The sequence below is a fragment of the Aotus nancymaae genome, unplaced genomic scaffold, assembly GCF_030222135.1.
Source record: "Aotus nancymaae isolate 86718 unplaced genomic scaffold, 86718_ANA_hifiasm-v0.15.2.pri h1tg000131l, whole genome shotgun sequence".
Classification (NCBI taxonomy): Eukaryota; Metazoa; Chordata; class Mammalia; order Primates; family Aotidae; genus Aotus; species Aotus nancymaae.
Window position 1 is genome coordinate 1,474,152 of NW_026988546.1, and position 20,764 is coordinate 1,494,915.

At 55.5% G+C, this 20,764-nt stretch overlaps 1 protein-coding gene across 1 annotated transcript in view; it reads right to left on the reverse strand.

Annotated features, from left to right (window-relative positions):
- The window catches only part of FAM178B (family with sequence similarity 178 member B), a 103,194-nt gene that overhangs the window by 5,385 nt on the left and 77,045 nt on the right, over positions 1-20,764 (reverse strand). The window contains 7 exon segments of the mRNA XM_064371345.1: positions 139-329; positions 466-526; positions 626-799; positions 1,274-1,342; positions 2,596-2,747; positions 3,131-3,208; positions 18,446-18,577. Of these exon segments, the coding sequence (XP_064227415.1) occupies positions 139-329; positions 466-526; positions 626-799; positions 1,274-1,342; positions 2,596-2,747; positions 3,131-3,208; positions 18,446-18,577 (857 nt within the window).

A 20,764-nucleotide genomic window follows, 5' to 3' on the forward strand; every position in this document is an offset into this window, starting at 1 on the left:
GGGCGAGCCAGAGGAAAAGCAAAAACAGCATCTCGAAGTGTCTTCTGAACCGCCCCCACTCCTGAGGCTGGGGAGTTGATTTCAGAGCTCAGCACTAAATGGAATTAAGTGTAATTACAGCCCTGATCCACATCTCACTCTGCGTCCTCCTCAGCAGGGGCGGGGAATGGGGAGCGGTCCCAGACTGGGTCCAAACAAACGTCCAGTTCCTGGGTTTCTGACAGCTCTTGGGCCACAGTGGGCTGCGGGGAGCAATGCCCCTCCCTGGGGACTTGCAGATAGCCCTCTGCTGCACACAGGGCCTGGGCCCCAGTGCTGTAACTGTCTAGCTGAGAACCCAGCAGAACACAGGCAGAGGCATCAGGAGACTGGACACTGGCACAAGCCCTCGGGACAGGGACTGAAAGAAGTCTTCTAAACCACTGATGCTGAAAGAAGACTTTAATGTGCACAAAGAAACCTCACATTAGTGACAGGGAGAGAGAGGAAGGAGGGTGGCGAGGACTGAGGCCCAAGGAAACCAGAGCTATGGAAACATAGGCCTTAGGGAGGAGGAGATGGCTAGGAGGAGGGAGGCCTGAGGGAGGCCTGAGGGGTGGGCCAGGCAGAGAGGCCCATCCCTTGCCAAGAGGAGCGCGAGTCAGGGGCGGTGGCCGGCTCTTGCTTCATCAGGCTGGTCAGCATGTGGCCTCCTCTGGCCTTGATTCTTCGCTTCCTCCACTTCCTGCTGGAGCCAGGAGCCCTGGGCTGTCCTGACCCTGCTCCTTCAGATGTCTTTCCAGGGGCTGCAGTAGTGGGCCTGCGGCAAGGAGGGAAGCAGGCTGTAAGGGCCTGGGCCCAGTGCTGCCCACTGCCCTGCAGCTCCCCAGACTGGCGGTGTCCACTCAGCACTCATCACAGGCTCATGCCAGGTGCCAAGTGAGCAGGATGCCGGGTTCATAGTCCTGGCGGGAACACAGCGGTCAACAGGCTACATGACCGTCTAAGTGGTCTGCCAGGGCCCCTCTACCGGGCCCCAAATCACTTTTCCCTCTTCTCATGACAAGCACACTGCTCCCACCAGAGGCTGGTGAGATCTAGTTCCTTGGGGAGTGAGGGTGAGGTTCGCTCCTCAGTTTTCTCAGAGACTTGGCGAAATATGAGACCCAAACCACAGCCTGTGGCCAATGTGTCAGCCCTAAGTCAGAGGTTATAGGGGAAGGACGAGAGAGGAGTCTGAGGAGAGGCAGGTTGGAAGCGGAGGGGCACTGGTGGTGGTGGTGGGGGTCCTCACCAGGTCCTGTGCTCCTCCATGGAGGGCTGGGGGCTCAGGAAGGGAGGAGACCCTAAGCTGGCCCAGCTGCTTGTTGGAGAGAAGGGGCCAGAAGGGGGGGCACCAGCACAGGGGCTAGAGCTGGTTAGGTCAGAGGCTTGGGAGTCAGGCTGGCTTATGCCCTGATTCTGACATTCACACAAGCTGCCTGCACGATGGGGCAAGCCACTGAGCCTCTCGGGGCCTGCTTATCTGTAAAATGGGCTCCTGACAACACCTGCCTTATGGGGGTTGTGTGGGTTCTTGCAGAAATGGATCTTCATTCAAGAAATACTAGCTGTGGGCCGGGCACGGTGGCTCACACCTGTAATCCCAGCACTTTGGGAGGCTGAGGTGGGCAGATCACGAGGTCAAGAGATCGAGATCATCCTGGCCAACATGGTAAAACCCCATCTCTACTAAAAATACAAAAATTAGCTCTGTGTGGTGGCGCACGCCTGTAGTAGCACCACCACACTCCAGCCTGGTGACAGGGTGAGACTCCGTCCCCCCCACAAAAAAGAAATAAATACTAGCTGTGAATAACACATCTAGAGGTTCTGAGGAAACTCAGTGGGGGTGTGGGGTGCAGTGGAGAGGACCACGGCAGCCTGCGAGCCTTCCTCCTAACACAGTAGGAGGCCAGCCTCAGGCCCACAGCACAGGTGGGCAGAAGGCGGACAGCTGGGGCCCCTTCCTGGCACTGCTCGTAACAGAATGGCACTCTGGGTCCAGACTCTTCCCTCTCCAGGGCAATTTTTCTTTGCATTTCCTGAGGACTACACTTCTCTGCGTCCCCTTCCCTCCACACCCACCCTGGGCACTGGATTTTTTTTTTTTTTTGAGACAGAGTCTCACCCTGTTGCCCAGGTTGGAGTGATTTCGGCCCACTGCAACCTCCGCCTCCCAGGTTCAAGGGATTCTCCTGCCTCAGTCTCCCGAGTAGCTGGGATTACAGGTGTGTACCACCATGCCCAGCTAATTTTTTGTATCTTTAGTAGAGACAGGGTTTCACCATGTTGGCCAGGCTGGTCTAGAACTCCTGACCTTGTGATCTGCCCTTCTCGGCCTCCCAAAGTGCTGGGATTACAGGCGAGAGCAACGTGCCTGGCCTTTGGCACTGGATTCTTTATAAGAATGATGAATGCCCCCCAAGGTGCTCCCACCCTTCTCCCACATGCCCACTGCATGTCCCTGCCAGGAGCTCAGCAGCTGCAGTGGGGGTGGATTCGCTGCTGGCTCTGGCCAGCCCTGCCTGACCGCTTCCCGCCCCTCCCAGGTCTGGGGGCTGGAGGGGACACCACCTGGGCTGGCAGTGGGTCAGCAGCTCCTGCCAACGGATGTAGGTCTGGGCAGCCAGGTCCTTGAGCATGGTGTGGTGCATGGCCTGGGGGCTCTCCCGGATCTGCGTGTTGATGTGGCGGTCCAACTGCATGCACAGCAGCTGCAGCTCGCCCTGCGGAGGTGGAGGGAGGCCGAGGGAGGCCGAGGGCCAGGTGCAGCCCAGGCCAGGCGCATCCAAAGTGGGCAGGAGGAGAACAAATTCAGAGAAAGGAAGGGGCACATTTGAGTGACTGCTCAGAAGTTGAGCAGGAAAAGGAGGACCGGGCCAGCACAACTGCTAGGGCTTGGGTCAGTGTCCCTTGGGAATGGCTCAGCTGGTGGGACACCACGGGGAGGAAGAGGCCCTGGCTCCCCCAGGCTGGCTTCTCTCTCAGCCTCCCACTCTCTGCAGTTCCTAACAGTAGGCTGGGTGCCATCTCAGCCAACCCCATGCCGCTTTCGGGGAGAAGACACAGCTGGGCACCCCACCCCAGCCCCACCCCTTGGGAGACTCACCCTCTGGTCTGGAGTGATGTCCTGGCAGCTGACTACCACCCCGGCCAGTGTCAGGAGGCTGTGGCACAGGTAGCAAGCCTGGAGGAAGAGCACAGGGAGAACTGCTTCTCTAACTCCACCCAGGGCAGCATGGCAGGCCCTCCACCTGCACGCTGCTGTCAGGCGCATCGGGCCAGGGCAGGGGCTCAGCCCACCCCTAGGCTTTCAGTGACAATTTCCAGGGAGGCATCTTCAAAGGGGCCTGGGTTAGTCAGGCTGTAGGCCCACAGTCACTTGGAGCTGTGACTCCCCAGCAGGCACTCCCAGCCTGGCCTCTGATGAAGGGCTGTCCTCCCTTCCTCCAGAAACAGGAGGAGTCAGCCATCCAGAAATGCACACTGTCCCCCAGCCTTGTGCTGGGGCAGCAGAGGGTACCTTCAGGGGACAGGGGCTCATCCACTCTGACCTCTGCAGTCTCTGTTTCCTGGGCCAACCTTACCATAGGCACTGTGGCCAGGGTGCCTCTGTGCAAAGAGCAAAGGGAGGGAGTCCCCTCTGGGGGGATGTGGCCCATGGCCCCACAGCTCCTGGACTCAGCTTACCCCTCGGCAGAATGCCACCTGCACCAACACAGATGCAGCCTGCCTGGACAGTTGCCTTGCTGACTCGAGGAGGCAGGTAGGGAGACGGGAGCTGGTGGGAGATGGTTTTGGCTGGGCGTCTGCACACCTCGCCTCCACCCTCATTCCTGCCAACTGCACACTCTTAGCAGTGAAAACAGGATGCAGGCCTGCTCCATCTGGCCTGAGAACAATTTGATGTCAAGGCACCCCTGGACTCTCTTGGTACCCAATCGATTATGGGACATGTGCTTGCTGTTTGGAGAAACCAAGCCATGGGGAGTGTCCGAGGGAATGAGGCTCCTGAAGGGACACAACCTGCCCTGGATTCCCAACTACTGCCTGCAGGTGCGCCCCTCCACAGAGGCCCCTGCTGCCTCGTCCTCTCCACTCTTTCTTCCCGTCTAGGATCAGTGGCAGATGACCAGCCCCGAGGATGAGCAGGAATGGGAGAGGCGGGCTCTAGAGATGTCAGCAGGTGAGAATGGGCTGGAGCTGAGAGCCAGCCCACAGCCCCTATGCCCCAGCCTCCCCTGCCCTTATCACCCTCTGCCCTCCCAGGGTGCCAGGTGGTGCCCCAGCAATGGCCGAAGCTTCTTTGCACAGGCCCAGGAGTCTCCTCAGGACAGAAGCCAGACCACTTCTGAGGGCATCAGATTTAGTGCCATCAACTGATTTCTTTAACCCAAATAACACCATGCAAAATCCTGAGGTTGGAGGCCACCTGGGGCTCCCATCAGCAGCACCCACCCTGCCTGGGACCCCAGCCAGTTCTTCAACACAACAGCTAAGGCCCACAGCTGGCCTGACTCCACAGGCTGACCAGGTGGCTCTGCACATGGCAGGCAGAGAAGACATGGTAGGGGTAACCGAGGCATGCCTCCAGGAGAGCTGCCCTGGGGTGGGGAAGACCCAACCTCTCTGAAGCCCAGCTCCCCGTGCCTGCCGGGTCCCTGCAGCTGCCTGAGTCTGGCTTGCTGGCAGTGCACTGCTGGCTCCCTCAGTGCCCCTTCCCTCCAACCTGGCCTTGCCTTCAGTACTCCGCCCAGTCCTCTGCAGTCCTGCAACAGTTCACCGCCCCCTTGGCATAAAGCAGGTTCTGGCCTGCGTGCCAGACACTGTGCCTAGACCGATAAACGGCGACATAAGACAAACTCAGACATCAGAGGGATAAAGATACTTCAGGAGGGCAGCCATTTGGTCAGGAAATACCATACCTCTGCTTCTGCATAGACCAAAAGGAGAAAAGGCTCTTCCAGGGTTTTTGGGGGATGGGAGAGTACAACTTAGAGGCTTCAGGGAGAAAGTGACTAAGCTAAAGTGGGCCTCAAAGGAACAGTAGGATTTGAGGCAAAGATGGCCCTGTGCAGGCAGAAGAAGGCTAATAACAGACCCTGACGGTGCTTCTAGAAACAGAGGTCAGTGCAGGTGTAAGGTGGTAGGGGCGACCTGGGGGCAGAGTTGTGGGGATAGGCTGGGAGGGTCTGGGGGAGGCAGGTGATAGGAGATGGCCACACTGGTGTGCTAGAATGTCCTAGGTAGTATGAAATGGGCTCTGTCTGGGAGAAAGGATTGCAGGGTATCCTTATCTTTTCCTTTTTAAGATTCTTTCTTTTTTTTTTTTTTGAGACGGAGTTTCACTCTTGCTGCCCAGACTGGAGTGCAATGGTGTGATCTTGGCTTACTGCAACCTCTGCCTCCAGGGTTCAAGCGATTCTTCTGCCTCAGCCTCCTGAGTAGCTGAGATTACAGACCCCTACCACCATATCGGGCTAATTTTTTTGTGTTATTAGTAGAGACGGGGTTTCTCTATGTTGGTCAGGCTGGTCTCGAACTCCCAACCTCAGGTGATCTGCCCGCCTCAGCCTCCCAAAGTGCTGGGATTACAGACGTAAAACACCGTGCCCGGCCTTTATTTCTCTACCATGTGTGTACTCATACAGTGGGAATACAATGAAAGTTGGTTTAAAACAATTTTTTTTAACAAGATACTGCCAATTGTAATTCACTGAACCTAACTGAGTTTGGGGTGGGTGTGGGGCAAAGGAGCAGGACTTGGCCATGAAAAGTAGTTGAGACCCAAGCTGGGCAAGGTGGCTCACACCTGTAATCCCAGCACTCTGGGAGGCTGTGGCTCAGGAGTTTGAGACTAGCCTGGGCAACAGAGAGAGACCCCATCTCTACAAAAAAACAAAACCAAAAAGTTATCCAGCATGGTGGTAACCTGTAGTACCGGTTACTTGGGAGGCTGAGGCGGGAGGATCACTTGAGCCTGGGAGGTTGAGGCTGAAGTGAGCTGTAACTGTGCCACTGCACTCCAGCCTAGGCAACAGAGCAAGAGCTGGTCTCAAAAAAAAAAAAAAAAAAAAAAAAAGCAGCTGAGGCCCCTCTTTTTGAGAGGGCAAGCTAATGCTGAGGGGTGGCAGGGATGCCGAAGAAAACAACCAAGGGTTATCAGGGCCATCAAAGGCACCCTGGGCTCTTTGCGAGGGAGAATGTGCGGGCCTGGGAGGGAGACTGTCCCTCTCAGACCTTTCACTCCCAGTCCCTGGAGGCACAGCTCACTGTGCCTGCCCCACCCATGGGCTCATGGGGGCGTCTGCTTGTATGGCAGAGGCTGCAGAACTTCCCCTCCTAGAAGGAGGGGTGGTGAGGGTCTGAGATCTAGGCAATGCCCTGGAGGAATACCAGGGAGGAAATCTGTCAGTGGACCTCCACCAGGCAGTGGAGAGTTACTGGTTTCACAACTTGTTTCTTATGCTGATTCCCATAATTGAATCTGCAGGGGGCAGGGAGTGGGGGGAGGGGAATCCCAGGAAAACTATTCCTAGTGTTTGGGTGGCTAGTGAGTAGGAAATGGCAGTCCTAGAGAAAAGCCCTGTTAAACCACATTGTGTACGCTGTTTTTTCCAAAGGGAAAAAACTAAACCTGCCACTGCCTGGAGGCTGGGTACAGTCTTCCTTGCATCTGAGGGTGTTCCCTGTAGTTGGGTCTAAGTGAGGGGAAGCCCTTTAAGGAAGACATTGACCCAATTTAAGGAGATTGGTGGCTGTGCAGAGCCCCTCCCTTGGAGCATCTGGAGGGGCTTGGCTGAAGCTGGGTTCCCAGTAGGGATTCTGAAAAGAAGCCTTCATTATTAGCATGGGAAACGTCCACACTTCCATCTCCTCCCTGCATTTCCCCAGTACTTTTGGTTTCAAAGGTGAAGAGGTAAGAGAGAGTCCGGTCCTGTCCAAACAATGGGTAAGGAGTCCCCACCCTGCCACCAGACTCCTCTCTCTGTGAAGGTCAGAGGAACAAAACCTCAGTAGAAACTGGGGACTCTGTGGCTGGGAGCAGGGAGACCCTGAGTCTCCCCATCTAAACCGCCAGCAGCTGGGAGAGCAGGGGCAGGCCCAGGAGGGGTGCAGGGGTGGGCAAGTGAGGGGGCCCTTCCCAGCAAGACAAGGGCCCCTGTGAGAGCTGCACTTCCTGCTTCCTTTGCAGTGTGACCAGTTCCTGAACTTAGCAAGCCTGCTCCCGTCCTGGCTGGCACCGCAGAGGCATGGCGCTTTGTCTTCCCTTCCAGGAGGCAGGAGAGGGAGGTTGGGCCAAGGCTGTACTCCCTGCCTTACCTGCTTCCTCTCCCTCTGGGAACACAAGGTGGCCCTTCCATATGCCAGAGGGAGGCCCTTCCAGGTCTCTTAGAACTGCTTGGTGTGGTGGGGACGTCAGTTTGCCTCAGAGTTAGCCCTCCATGGGCACTGGGAGGCTACACTCCTCCAGGCCTCAGGATCTTGTCTGAAGATGGGACCCTGGCCAGCTAGGGCAGCCTAGCTCCTCCCTCATGGCACATTAGTCAGGCTGGGACGCCCTGATGGGAAATGGGACCCCGGAAACCTCAGTCAACATCATGGGGACAGGCCGAGTCTGCAGGCATGCCCAGATCTGACGAGAAAGCCGGGCCTGTTCCTAACGCCGCTGTCAGCAAGGCCCACAGCTTCCATTTTCTGGGTCTTTCCCCAGAGTCTGGTGGGCTGGCTCTTCTCAGAAGTTCCAGGCAGGAATGCCTCACTCCTGGCTCTAGAGCCTTAAAAGCAGGTCATGCCCTCCCGCTGGGGAAGGAATGACAAGGCTGAGTGATGACAGAGAGCAGACAGGGACTGTCACCAGAAGAAGGGAGGTCAGCGTCTCCATGTTCTAGTCCAACTAGTTCTGACCCCAGGCACCTCCAGCTAAGACTCCCAAGTCAAGCAGGATCCATTAGCAGCGCTTTTGTCATAGACAAAAGGGAAAAGGGTGGACATTTCCCAGGAACTTCATCCTTTAGAAAATTCCCCTCTAGCCAATGCCAAGGGAGCGGGCTGTGACCTGGGCTATTTACGCTGAAGGAGGGTAGGAAAGGAGGAGGGAGAGATTCTCCCAGGAAGCCGCTCGTGCTGGCCAGAACGTATAACCTTTCTTCCCCCTCAGGTCATGACCAAGAATCCAGTCTTACCCTGGGCAAGTCTTCAAACCAAGCCCTCTCCTGAAGGCTGCCAGACCGGGTGGGGCAGACAGACCTTGTCTCTGGCAGGAGGACCCTGCGGGAGCAGGTCCCGCCAGGCTCTGGGGCAGCTGCTGTGTGTGTGTTGTGGGGAGAACCGAGGCTGACCCAGGAACACCTGCTGGGAAGGACAAAGATGGACCCAAAGGGCACAGCTCTCCCAGCCAGGCTGCTGCGGCCCAGGGGAATCAACCCTAGGCATCCCTGCCTCTCACTTAGGAAGCTGGCTCTGATGTCTGCTGGTGCTGGGATTCTGGCCTGGGGTACCAGGAATCAGGGCAGTCCCTACGTTTTCCCCTTTCGATGCTCATGGGCCCTGGGTGGTGGCCGCCCAGGAGCATGCACACAGCCCTAGGCAATCTCGACAGCCTAGAGGTCCAGCCTAGCCCAGGAGAAGCATGCTGCCTTAGGTGTCATCATTGCCACACATGAGTCCCCTCAGGACTGAAGATGGACTCTAGAGCCAGTGGAGTCTGGGAGAGGCTGAAGCTGCATTCATCTACCCAGGCCCTTTCAGACCCAAGGCTGCGGCTGGGCCACAATCCTTTTTTCCCTTTTTTGGTTCAATTTAAACCTATGTAGTACCACTTCACAGCATCCTGGTGCAGTAGGGCAGGCAGAGAGGGCCTGGGACCCCGCCTTCAGCAGACACGGAAGCTGTGGTGTGGGGAGGTCCCTTGATGTGCATGACCCTGTGTCGAGGAAGGGCAGGTCTGGCCCAAGAGCAGATGTCTGGGCTCTGAGCCTTCAGCAGGACAAGCTCCCCAAGTGTGCGTGGGTGGTGGTGGGGTCTCTAAAGAGGACTCACACTGTGGACATCACCCTTGGGAGAAAGCAAGGGTCCACAGGATAGGGCGAGGCTGAGGCTGCTCCCCCAGGGTGGAGGAGGAATGCCCTTTGCAGCCTGGGCCCCCGGGGCATGGTCTAGGTATCCACACAGGTTGAGCACAACAATTAGTCATGAGTAATGTGAGGTAGGGCTACTCAGGCCCCAGGCCAAGAGCCTCGGACTGGGGAGGGAGCTAGGGCACAGGTGACTGGTATGTTCATTAGGACACCAGGCAAGAGGGGATGCGTTTTTCTAGGTACATGCCATCTGAGCCCATCCTGGAGTGTGGCACTGGCCACCAGGATGAGGCTGGCATGTCTTCTCTGCCCCATGAGCAGATCGCATAACCTCTTCCCCTTGCCCAGGCAGCTTCTGCTCCAAGGTCGCACCCCCTGACCTTGACTTTGGCAGGCACTAAAGAAGGAAGCGGAGGGCGGTTTCGAAAGTTCTGTTCCCAAAGTCAAGCTGACTTGAGAAGTGACTCTGACCAGGACAGGTCGCAGTGAGGAAGAAATGAAGACATATGACTGACCACTAGGAAATGAGGTGGGTGACCTAAGACCTCTTCCCAACCCAGGGTCCCGGAAGACACAGGGCTAAGAGGCCAGAGAGCAGGCATCACTGATGGGGCCTGCCAGACTCCTCACAGGGTCTGCCAGGAGAGACACCCAATTCTGTCAATGAAAGTGCCTGCCAGGGCATGGGGTGGGGGTGGGTGGGATCCTAAACGTGAAGCAGGGGTGAGGTCCATTTAAAGTGATGGGAGATGGGCTGGCAGTAGCTGGACAGGTAGGACTTCCAGCTCCACTGCAATGAATGGCCATTGAATGGAAGTTTGCTTTTGAGCCCTGCTGGGCAGAGGTGGGTGTCTCTTTCCAGGCTGCAGAGGCCTTGGGGCCCAGCACATGCCCACACCCTCTACGTCCTCAGAACTGGAGCCCTTGCCTGCACCTCTGGCTTCCTGGAGGTGAGTTCAGAGATCTGAGACCCTTCACTGCGGGGATCTCCTAAGTTCTACCCCTAGCTGGTTCTGGGCCCTGAGCAACCCTGGCTTCTGCATATAGGGAGGGAATATAGAGGCCATGGTGCACGGGGCTGGGGAGGGAAAGAGATGGAAGGCTGCAGATCTGCCATGGGGAGGTTATCTCAGAGCATCTCCCCATTCCTCTGTCTGCTGGTGGCAGGAGCCAAGGCACTGGAGGCAAGTCCCTGCTGGAGGACAGAGGGCTCCCACCCAGCCCACCTTCCTCTCTGGCTTCCTGCTGGTGGGGGTCGGGGAGATGAGAGGCAGGGATTGGCCAGATCTTCTTGCTCCTCCAGCTGGGACCAGAGACTTTGACCCCAGGGAGATCTGGACCAGAAAACCTAGCTCTGCTGACTGCCCAGAGAGGGCCAAGATTCTCGGTGCATATGTATAAGAGTTCACGCCTGTATACGTGTGTGTTGGTGTACGTGTCAGTGTGCGTGTGAGCGTGTGGGGTGCAGGAGGGGGTCACTGACACCAGCTAGGGTGTTGCTTCCTCAATGGTTTCCCCATGGCTTCCCCCTCTTGTCTTTCGCTTTTTCACTTACTGAACTGTCTCCAGGGTGTTGGCGCAGCTGGCTAGAGCCTTGGATTGCCCTACTCATCATTCCCAGGGACACCAGAGCACAAGGCCACTGCCCATGACTGAACCACAGAGATGCTGTGGACGTCCAGGGGTCCTGTCCTTTCCTTTCCCTTCCTTTGTAACAGTGTCCCAGCCTCCTGTCCCCTACACTGAGGCCAAACTGTTCCATGGTGGTGACTCTAGCCCTGACTCAAGGGGTGGACACATGTTGCAGGCTGGCTATTCACTGTAAGCTAGCTTGGCAATGTGACGGGCTTACAGATGGGCACCTGACCCAAGCCAAGCCAATGAGATGCCACTCTGGTAATGATAGGAGTAAGAAGCTTTTTCTTGTCCAGGAAGGGTTAAAGGATGTTAGGTTAAGCTGATGAGTCACTTGCCTAGGGCTGCTGAGGGAAGAAGGGGACAGCCTGTCTGGGAATGCGCCAAGGGCCAGAGTCCCGAGGAGGAGGGTGGGACGTTGAGGTTTCATGATACTGTCTAGCCCTTGGTCCCTCTAAGCCTGATGAGCTATCCCAGGGCTGTCAAGGATTTATGTTTGTGTTTCCATCACTAAAAAGGCCTGGCAAAGACAGGGAAGAAGGACAGAAAAGGTGGTGTGCAGAAAGCACTTGGGTAGGCCATGGTGTGCCCTGACAGCTGTTCCTGCAGAATGAGGAGAGCATGTGATGGACCTTCCCCACTGTACCCGGCCCACCTCAGAACACAGCTGGGAGCCTTAAACACTGCAGCCTTGAAGTCCTAGGCTCACACCATCCTCCGGATTAGCTAGGACAACTAGCACATTAGGCATGTGCCACGTGTCCTGCTAACACCACACCTGGCTAATTAAAAAAAAAAAATTTGCAGAGATAGGGTCTCCCTATGTTGTGCAGGGTAGTCTATGAACTGCTAGCTTCAGATGATCCTCCTGCCTCGACCTCCAAAAGCGTTGAAATTACAGGCATGAGCCACTGCACCTGGACAGGGTGAGGCATTTCAGGGGGAGCCATGGAGGCTGTGGTTGAGGTGAGACTCTGGATTGACCCTAAAAGGTAGCTCTTCAGGTTTGTGAAGCAACGTGTAAACAAGCCACGGGTTGAGCCATGCCCGCGGCAATCCAAGGACAAGAGAGACAGGCTGGGCTCTGCAGGGAGGAGGGACAGCAAGAGCAAAGACATGGTGTGAGAGCAGAGTGTTTCTGGGAGACCAACACTGCTTGAATTCAAATGTCACGGTGTGATGTGCAGCAGTGAAGCCGTGCATCGGGCCAGCTGGCGGAGGCTCTAGATGGCAGAGTTTCATACGATGTGACAGGCACTAGGGTCTATTTTCCTAAGTCAGAATGAGAGGAAGACAATCCACAGGGTTGTCCAAGAATAGTTAAAAGATGAGGAGATCCAGGTAGAGTGTTAGGTTAGAAGCTGATGAGTCACTTGCCTAGGGAGAGAGGCTGAGAAGGGTCTCCAGGAGGACTGGGCCTGGGTGGGGCAGGGAGCAGGCCCAGATACTGCCAAGGCCCTGAGCAAAAGCTGGCTGAAGAATGCAAGCCTGCTTCCGCAGCTTAACTCTGTCACTTCAAGCCTGCTCATACACTTGCAAAGAAACCAGAATTTCGGGAACCCAAACAAAGCTGGCCTGAGCCTGGGCTCTGCCTGGCATTGGGATGCCCAGAGCACTGGCCTGTCCCAGATCTGGAGAGGTCCCCCTCTCTTGGAGAGTCAGCTTCCCAGAGGCCACCTCTTTGAGGTTTATTTTTAAAGATGTTTGATGTTCTATACTTTGGAGGAAGTAAGACAGAACCGCCAGGAGAGGAACTCACAAGTTCTGAATATCCATTTTCTGTTCCTCAAAACCAGTTAGTTCCCTCCTAACCCTCTTGACCATGGCCTGACCAAGGTCCCCAGCCCAGTGGGGCAGGAGGGAAGAGATAGACACTTCCAAGTGGGAAGGCAGAGAGCATGGGGGGAATGGGGGCAGAGGCTCCACCTGCCTTTCAGGGGGACAGAGGGTAAGTGGCTGGTGCCCAAAGGAACACATGTCCCATTGCTGGAGTTGAGCATGCCAGTGAGAGAGGGCAGAGGCCAGCACACAGCTGCCAGAGGGCTGCAGCCCGCTCCCTGCCTGGTCTCGCAGTGAGAGCCAGGCCTTTCTCCATCACAACCTCCCATTACGGCAGCTCTTGGCAGGGTCACCCAGCACAGGGACAGACAACTGCAGTAACAGCAGCAGGAAAGAAGCAGTAAAACTTGTTTGCCAACTCTATCAACACACGTGGCACACCACAAGGATATACGGGAGATGTGCACAGCACGCACTTAAACACAAACACACAGCAGAGGCCACGCCCTCTGCAGAACATGGGCAGAGCTACTCAGAATAAGCATGAGTGCAGTGGAGTCGGCACAGCTGGGCTAAGTTTACCCCAGAGCATCACCCAATCCCTGGAGCACATACCCACTCCCAATAACTCCGTTCTGTACGAATGCAATTCTCTAATAAGCCACACATCCCCAGGCCTCAGGAGCATGAGCTGGGACCTTAAGTGGTGTGCCCCTCAAGGAAGCTGACTGGAGCCACTTGCACTCAGTCGGGGGCACTTGGTCAGGGTGGTGCCCCCCACAGGGACCATCATAGGTGTAGAACCAGCAGACTGTCCCTTAGTTGTCTATTGAGGACATCATCTGGCTGGGAGGAGGACATGCCCAGGAGGCAGCTGGGGAAATGGGGACCAGGCTCCTGGTGCCTTGACTCTGCCCCGGCTCTGAGACCTTCCCCCTTTGTGGTCCTTAGTTTTCTTTCCATACAAAGGGAAACACTTGACAGTTTCACAGTCCCCAAATTTAACCAACCGGGGGAAAAACTTCCACCCCACCGTAAAGATCCTGGACTCTATACCTCCCAAATCCCTAAGGGGAAAAATGGAATTAAAAATCTTATCAATAGAACATCAGTAGGTTGGGCTCATTGGCTCATGCCTGTAATCCCAGCACTTTGAGAGGCTGAGGCAGGTAGATAACCTGAGGTCAGGAGTTCAAGACTCTGTCTCAAAAACAACAAAAAACAGCATCAGTAGAACAAAAAGAAAAGCAAGAAACAATTAGGAAGTGTGGTAAGGAGTGTAGTATTAAATGGCAGGTTTGACACAGCCTAAATATCAATAATCTCAATGGAAGCGAATGGGGGTCTGCTGAGATGACTCACACCTGTAATCTCAGCACTTTGGGAGGCTGAGGTGGGAGGACTGCTTGAGCTCAGGAGTTTGAGACCAGTCTGGGCAACATGGCAAAACCCCATCTCTATAAAAAAAAAGAAAAAATTGGCCGGGTGTGGTGGCTCACACCTGTAATCCTAGCACTTTTGGAGGCCAAGGTGGGCAAATCACCTGAGGTCAGGAGTTTGAGATCAGCTTGGCCAACATGGCAAAACCCCGTCTCTACTAAAAATGCAAAAAATAGCCAGGCATGGTGGCGCATGCCTGCAATCTCAACTACTCAGGAAGCTGAGGCAGGAGAATTGCTTGAACCTGGGAGATGGAGGTTGCAGTGAGCCGAGATCGGGTCACTGCACTCCAGCCTGGTGACAGAGTGAGACTCCATCTCAAAAAAATAAATAAATAAATATTGGGAGGCTGAGGTGGCTGATCACGAGGTCAAGAGATCGAGCCCATCGTGGCCAACATGGTGAAACCCTATCTCTACTAACAATAAAAATTAGCCAGACTGGTGGCATGTGCCTGTGGTCCCAGCTGCTGGGGAAGCTGAGGCAGGAGAATCACTTGAACCCGGGAGGCGGAGGTTGCAGTGAGCTGAGATCATGCCACTGCACTCCAGCCTGGCGACAGAGCAAGACTCTGTCTCAAATAAATAAATAAATAAATAAAAATTAGCCTGGTATGGTAGTGCATGCCTGTCCCAGCTACTTGGAAGGCTGAGGTGGGAGGATCTATTGAGCCTGAGAAGGCAAGGCTTCAGTGAGCCTTGATGGCGCCACTGCACTCCAGCCTGAGCAACAGAATGAGACAGGCCCTGTCTCAAAAAACAGAAGTGAATGGGCCATGACCCTCATGACCCTGAGTCCTGAAGCTGGACAGAACACACCAGACAACATCTGGCCAGATATGTTTTATACAAGTCAGCTACAAGGAAACAATCTGCTCCAGGAAGCCCCGGGTTCTAGGTTGGTGGGTTCAGGTGGTAGCTTGGAGAAACAGTGGCAAATCGAGTCACTGAGTCAAGTTATGCAACACTTTTTCTGCCTGCACCCAGAAGGACAGTCTCCCTTGATTGTCTGGGAAGGCAACTGGGGCAAATTGGTATCCATGGGCCAAAGGGAAGCACTTGGAAGCCAGCTCTAAGTATTATACTCTCCTGTCTTAACTCTCCTACAGGAAAACACCCTCTCCCACCTCTGTCAGCCAAACAGGGTCTCTGCCTGTCGATGGGCTGTACCAGACCCCCAAGCATCACACCAACCCAGATGTTTATTCTTCTCCAGGAATAAAGCCCCGTTCAAACCAGGCATGCACAGGGCCATCAATAACGAAAAGGGGCTCAGCTTTGTTTTCTTTATCCAGAAGCTCTTCAAAATGCTAAAAATATTCTCATCAGCTCACTAAGCGGGATAGTCCACAGAAGCTCTTTTTTTTTTTTTTTTGAGACGGAGTTTCGCTCTTGTTACCCAGGCTGGAGTGCAATGGCGCGATCTCGGCTCACTGCAACTTCCGCCTCCTGGGTTCAGGCAATTCTCCTGCCTCAGCCTCCTGAGTAGCTGGGATTACAGGCACGCGCCACCATGCCCAGCTAACTTTTTGTATTTTTAGTAGAGACGGGGTTTCACCATGTTGACCAGGATGGTCTCGATCTCTTGACCTCGTGATTCACCCGCCTTGGCCTCCCAAAGTGCTGGGATTACAGGCGTGAGCCACCGCGCCCGGCTCACAGAAGCTCTTATATTCCATATAAGCTCTGCCTGCTCAGCTAGGACTCTGTGGTCAAAGCTAGGACACACGGACAGTGCAGGAACCTGTGCTGCCCCTGACTCTCTCCAGTTCCTGACCCCCATGCACAGCTGCAGCAGGAGCGCATAGCTTCCTTTGCTGAAGTCCTTGGTGCTTTCTCAGGCAGGACCTCACCAGCTTATAATTACAAATGATACGCTGGGGTTGGTTCTGCCGCACGCAGGTAACACTTCTTTAGTCCAGGATCTCCTGCAGGAGAAGGGCAGGCTGGCTATAAGCTCTTGTGGCCTTAATGATACAAAGACCTTAAGAGACAAAAGGGGCCACCATTAGAGGCTAGTCAGATGGCATGCAGGAGTTGGGAGGTTTCTAGAATGGGTGCAGGAGAGCAGATGCCAGAACAGGGTGGAAGAAGGGAGTTTAGAGAAGGACACAGGAATTAAAACTGGATTCATTCATTTGTTCATCTACTGCCAATTGTGGGATGCAGTGCTGAGAGACACTGGCTGTGCCCACAGTCTAGCTGGACAGGGGGCAAGCAAAGGGACAACTTTATTTGCCATGGGATCAATGAGGAGAGAAAGTTGTGCCCTGGACACCAAGAGCAGCTCTCCCAGCCTCATCCCAGAGGGAGAGGTTGGGCCAAGGCCTGAGGCAGGGAGAGAAGGTGGGGAAGGAGCGAGGCAGAAGTATTTATTTGCAGGGCTGGAGGAGGGCTGTGACCCAGCCGCACAGGGCAGGAAATCTCCCAGACAGGAGTGAGAGGGCCTGGGGGATGGGCAGGCATCAAAGGGCAGAGGCTCAGCTCAGCAGTCCCAAGGCTGGGAAAGTAGCCACTTCCTCCAGGCTGGGCCACCTCTGTTCAACCTTACTCTAGCCTCAGTTTCCCCACTGCACAGAAGGGAAACAAAAAGGCAAAGACTGAGTTCTGGGGATGAAAGGCTCAGCCATGGCCCGGACCACCACTCCTTATAAAATAGGGTGGATGTTGCCGCTGCCGCCGCCGCTGGTTTTGGCTGGTGAGTGGCCCATCTAACCTCTTTGAAGATGAAACATGCTCAGGCCTAATGAGGAGTCAGTCGACTGGGGTGGGAGTGGAGCCCAGTCACCTGCCCCACCTGGCCCCTCCCAGTTAGAACAGCGCCCAGCCCAGGGGCCTGTTTCACACTGCTCTGCCCATGCACCCTCCTCTGCCCAGGGCTCCCTCACTTGGAGACAGAGGTGAAGGGGAGTGCAGCAGAATCTAAGGTGTTCTTGTGCTGCAGCAAAGGCCTTCTGAGAGCTGCCTGGGCCTCGCCTGCCCCTCCAATGCCCTGGACCAGAGCACCTTACCCTTTTGGGGCTCTGCCTAGCTGCACAGTGCTTCCATGTTTTCAGGCCAAACGGTCATTTCCAATATGGTGGCCGACCAAGGGGATGCTTTTAAACCTTTAGGTGTGTGAGAACAGTCCTCAAAAGAAAGGGCACCCTCAGCCTGCTCACTGCCCCTCTTCCCCAGTTGCTGAAAGGATATCTTCTGCTGCCTGGACAGCCTCTGAACTGCAGTGAGCCTGGCAGGAACCACGTTTCTGCTAGGTAAGGCCTGGGACTGGCCCCCAAAGTACCTGCAGGCCACGCTCTCCACTCACCCAGACGTGAGCCTCTTTCCTCTCTCTTGCCACTCGCCTGCTTCTTCCTCCCCCAGTGCCCAGGCCTCCTGAGTCCTGCTCAGACAGATCACTCCAGGGCTGACCCCCGCCTCCTTTCTAGAAGCCCCATAACCAGCCTATAAGCAGCTTCAGTTTCTGGGGAAATACTTGGCACAGGAGAAGGGGCATGTAGACAGCTCACACTCTCCTGGGAGGCAGCAGCCTCATAAACACACTAATATCAGGCACAACTGAAAGACAATCTTCCCCACATGTTCCAGGAGAGGAGCGTGCACCTGGGGATTAGCATATCTCCTTAATGGTTCATTTGTGTTCATTAAGTAATTAATTATCTGATTTGCAGAGTGATGCCCAAAGGTTGGACTTCTGTATCATCAACATCCAGCCTCCAAGTGAGTTTTTGGAATTACCACCTTCCCCAATTAAGATGATCCCTATCTCCATTCTGCATCCCAGAGTCCCCAGGGGCAGGAGAGTGCACCAAGGTTTAAGCCCTGCTCCTCAGGAAGCTGGGCCTGGGATGCCCACTCTGAAGCCCTCACAGCCACCATCATCCCTGCTCTGATGTTCACCCAGGGACTCACAGGCCTCACTGTTACAAACTCCACAACCTGCAGGCCCTGGGGCGCCCTGTTGCTCCTGACTCCCACCAAAGCTTGGCTTTCAGGAAAGCTGGGCAATGTCTGGAAAGTCAATTAGGAAGAACTGGGGACAGGCCAAGGACTCAGTCTCATTGACAACCATAGTGAAAATGAACAGGGAGGCTGGGCCAGCTCTGCCTGCAGAAGGGGTGTCCTGCATGTCTAGACAACCTTGCACTTATCCTGATGTGCTCCCATCCCCCCACCAGCATTCAGCTCCTGCATCCTCCCTCAACTGTGCTGTAAGACTAACAGACAACCCCAGATCGACAGAAGGCACACGAGCACGGACAGGCGGATATCGGCCCCCATACAAGGTGTCCCCTGCCCCTGTGGCATGGATAACAGCACAAATTACAGGAGAGATGCTGAGCACCTCCGCCCAACACAGGGAGGCAGCCTGTTGGCCTCTCCTTGGCATGGCTCTGGGGTTCTGGAAGGACCCACAGGCCATGCAATGTGGACAGCCCTACCTTTCCCTGCTACCTGTGGTGGTGGTGCAGGCAGGTGCCGGGTGCTCACCTTGTGGTCTAGGTCTAGCTCGGCACTGGCCTTTGGCTGTTGCTCCTGGCAGGGTGGCAAGGGCACAGAGCCCAGGTACTGCCTGAGAGATGATGGCCTCATGAGGCCCAGGAGCCGGCTGAGCAAGGACAGCTGGGGAGGAGAAGGGAGGCTGTCACTCACACAGGGTGGAGGCTGAGAGCCGAGGTGCTCCCAGGACTTGGCCTGGACACCTCAGCTGTGGCAGTGGGTCAGAGCACTGGGTTCCGAGACCTGGACCCCCCGCTCCCTTACAAACTGTGACCTCTCGGATCCTGAGTGTTCTCATCTGTAAAATGGACCCCACATACTTCCCAGGAGAGGAGGGACACCCACATATACCCAGCCCCCCACCCACCACCCACACACACACCCATTCACCCACATACACAGAGACCCACATACCCACTCATCCCCCACACAGACCCCACTCACATACCCACTCATCCTCCCCACACCCAAACATAAACAGCCCTCCTACCCACCCACAGACCGACATCCACACTGACCCACCCCTAGCCACTCATCCCCCCACAGCCCCACACCCCCTCCCGCCCACCCTGAGGGCCGCTCCGCATCTGTGGGCCCACCCTCCCCCGCATCCCTGTCTTTTGGTTTATCCCTTCGCTGTGGAGGTTTGCAACACCATGAAGAAGAGAGACCATAGACTAAGTCCCCAACCGTCCCTCACTGTGAGCGATGATCATGACCATCTTTGTTCCACCTAGCCTGTGTCTTCAGCCCCTGCCTTCCACTCCCCTTCCTGCCCTTCTTCCAGAGAATTTTAAAGCAAATACAAACATTGTATTGTTTTACCCATAAAGAACTTCTACAGAAAAGATAAAGATTTCCCCCAATCTAATCCTAATACCATTTATTTTCTAACAAAATCATCGAGACTTCCTTATCATCATCCAACACCTGTGTTTAGTTTTTTCTGTCTCTAAAATGTCCTCGAACAATTGGTCTGTTTGAAGGGAGATTCGCCAGAGGCCTATACAGTGCATTTGGTTGACTATGTCACCTAATCTATTAGCTGCCCCACCCCCAATTTAGTTTTTGAATACACTGCCCAACCCCTCTGAACAAATAGGCTCTGAAACCCTCTGGAGGGAATGTAACCTGTGTAAGTTCAGGTGTCTACAGTCAGCCACTCCTTCTGGCTCAGTCCATGCACCCAATTTGGGCAGCCTGGGCCCAGCCCCAGCAAGGACCGCCCAGCTGCCCTGAAGCTGACTCTTAGCTGGGGCAGAGGCAGGCAGGCTCCCAGCCCTTGGCCTCTGTGAGGCCACAGCAGCCGTTGGGGCAGAGAGGAGGAAGCAGGAGCAGAGCCAGGGTAGTTCACAGAGGCGCCATCTCTTTAGATGGCACAGGAGCAGGGTGGCCACGGGCTAGGAGCTTGAGCCCTGCAGCCCAGCCACCCGCTTGAGGCTAGCCTGGCTGGCACACCTGGCTTCCTTCGGTGACTCACCCACCAACACCTGCTCAGCACCTCAGCTGGTTATGGGCTGAGACAGCCCACAAGAGCAGCTGGGCTGGGGGCTACGAGTCAGGCCCAGGGCCTGACTCTGGAAGGCAGCCAGGACTTCTCAGCCTAGTGTCTGATCCCTTTTGGAGGGGAGAGGAAGGTTCTGGGCGAAGAGAGGCACCATCTGGGGTTTCTCCCAAACCATAGCTGTGCCGCCTTGCTGAGGCTTCACAAGTCAGGATAGTTTCCAAAACAGCCCTGCCCGCTCAGGGCTCACAGCTGTGCAAGCACAGGGCCAGGCTCTGCAGCCCACGGCCCCAGCATGGACCTCGGGCAGGCCTCGCCCAGCCCAGACCCCCGCTCCCTGCCCGCTACGGAGGCCTGGGTGGGGCTGTGCAGGGGCACACAGGACAGCACTCTTTCGGCGCTTGCTCTTGTGTTTTTCCTCTCACTCTTGAAAACAGCTTGACTGTACTCAGCGCAGCAAGCTGCTGCCCCTGCAATCTGCCTGAGCCGCTGTGCCTTCTGATTGTTTATTCCCTTTTGTTTCCATCTCTGGATGCTCCAGCCAGCCTCTCTCCCACACGCAACCCCTCTCCAGGATAAGGGCTTATTTGGGCCTCACGGGAATCAGTGGGGATGGGCCAGGCCAGAACCCTCCCTACCCCTACTCCACTGCTGGCAGCTGGCTCTGCAAACACTCAGCCACTTAGGGCAGACACCTAGGGTGAGAAGCAATGATCCCTCAGGAAGACAGGCCTCCACCAGCCTTCTCAGAGACGGCGAAGAGGTGGTGAAGGCTGATTTCCAGAGAAGCAACTGGCCTCACACTA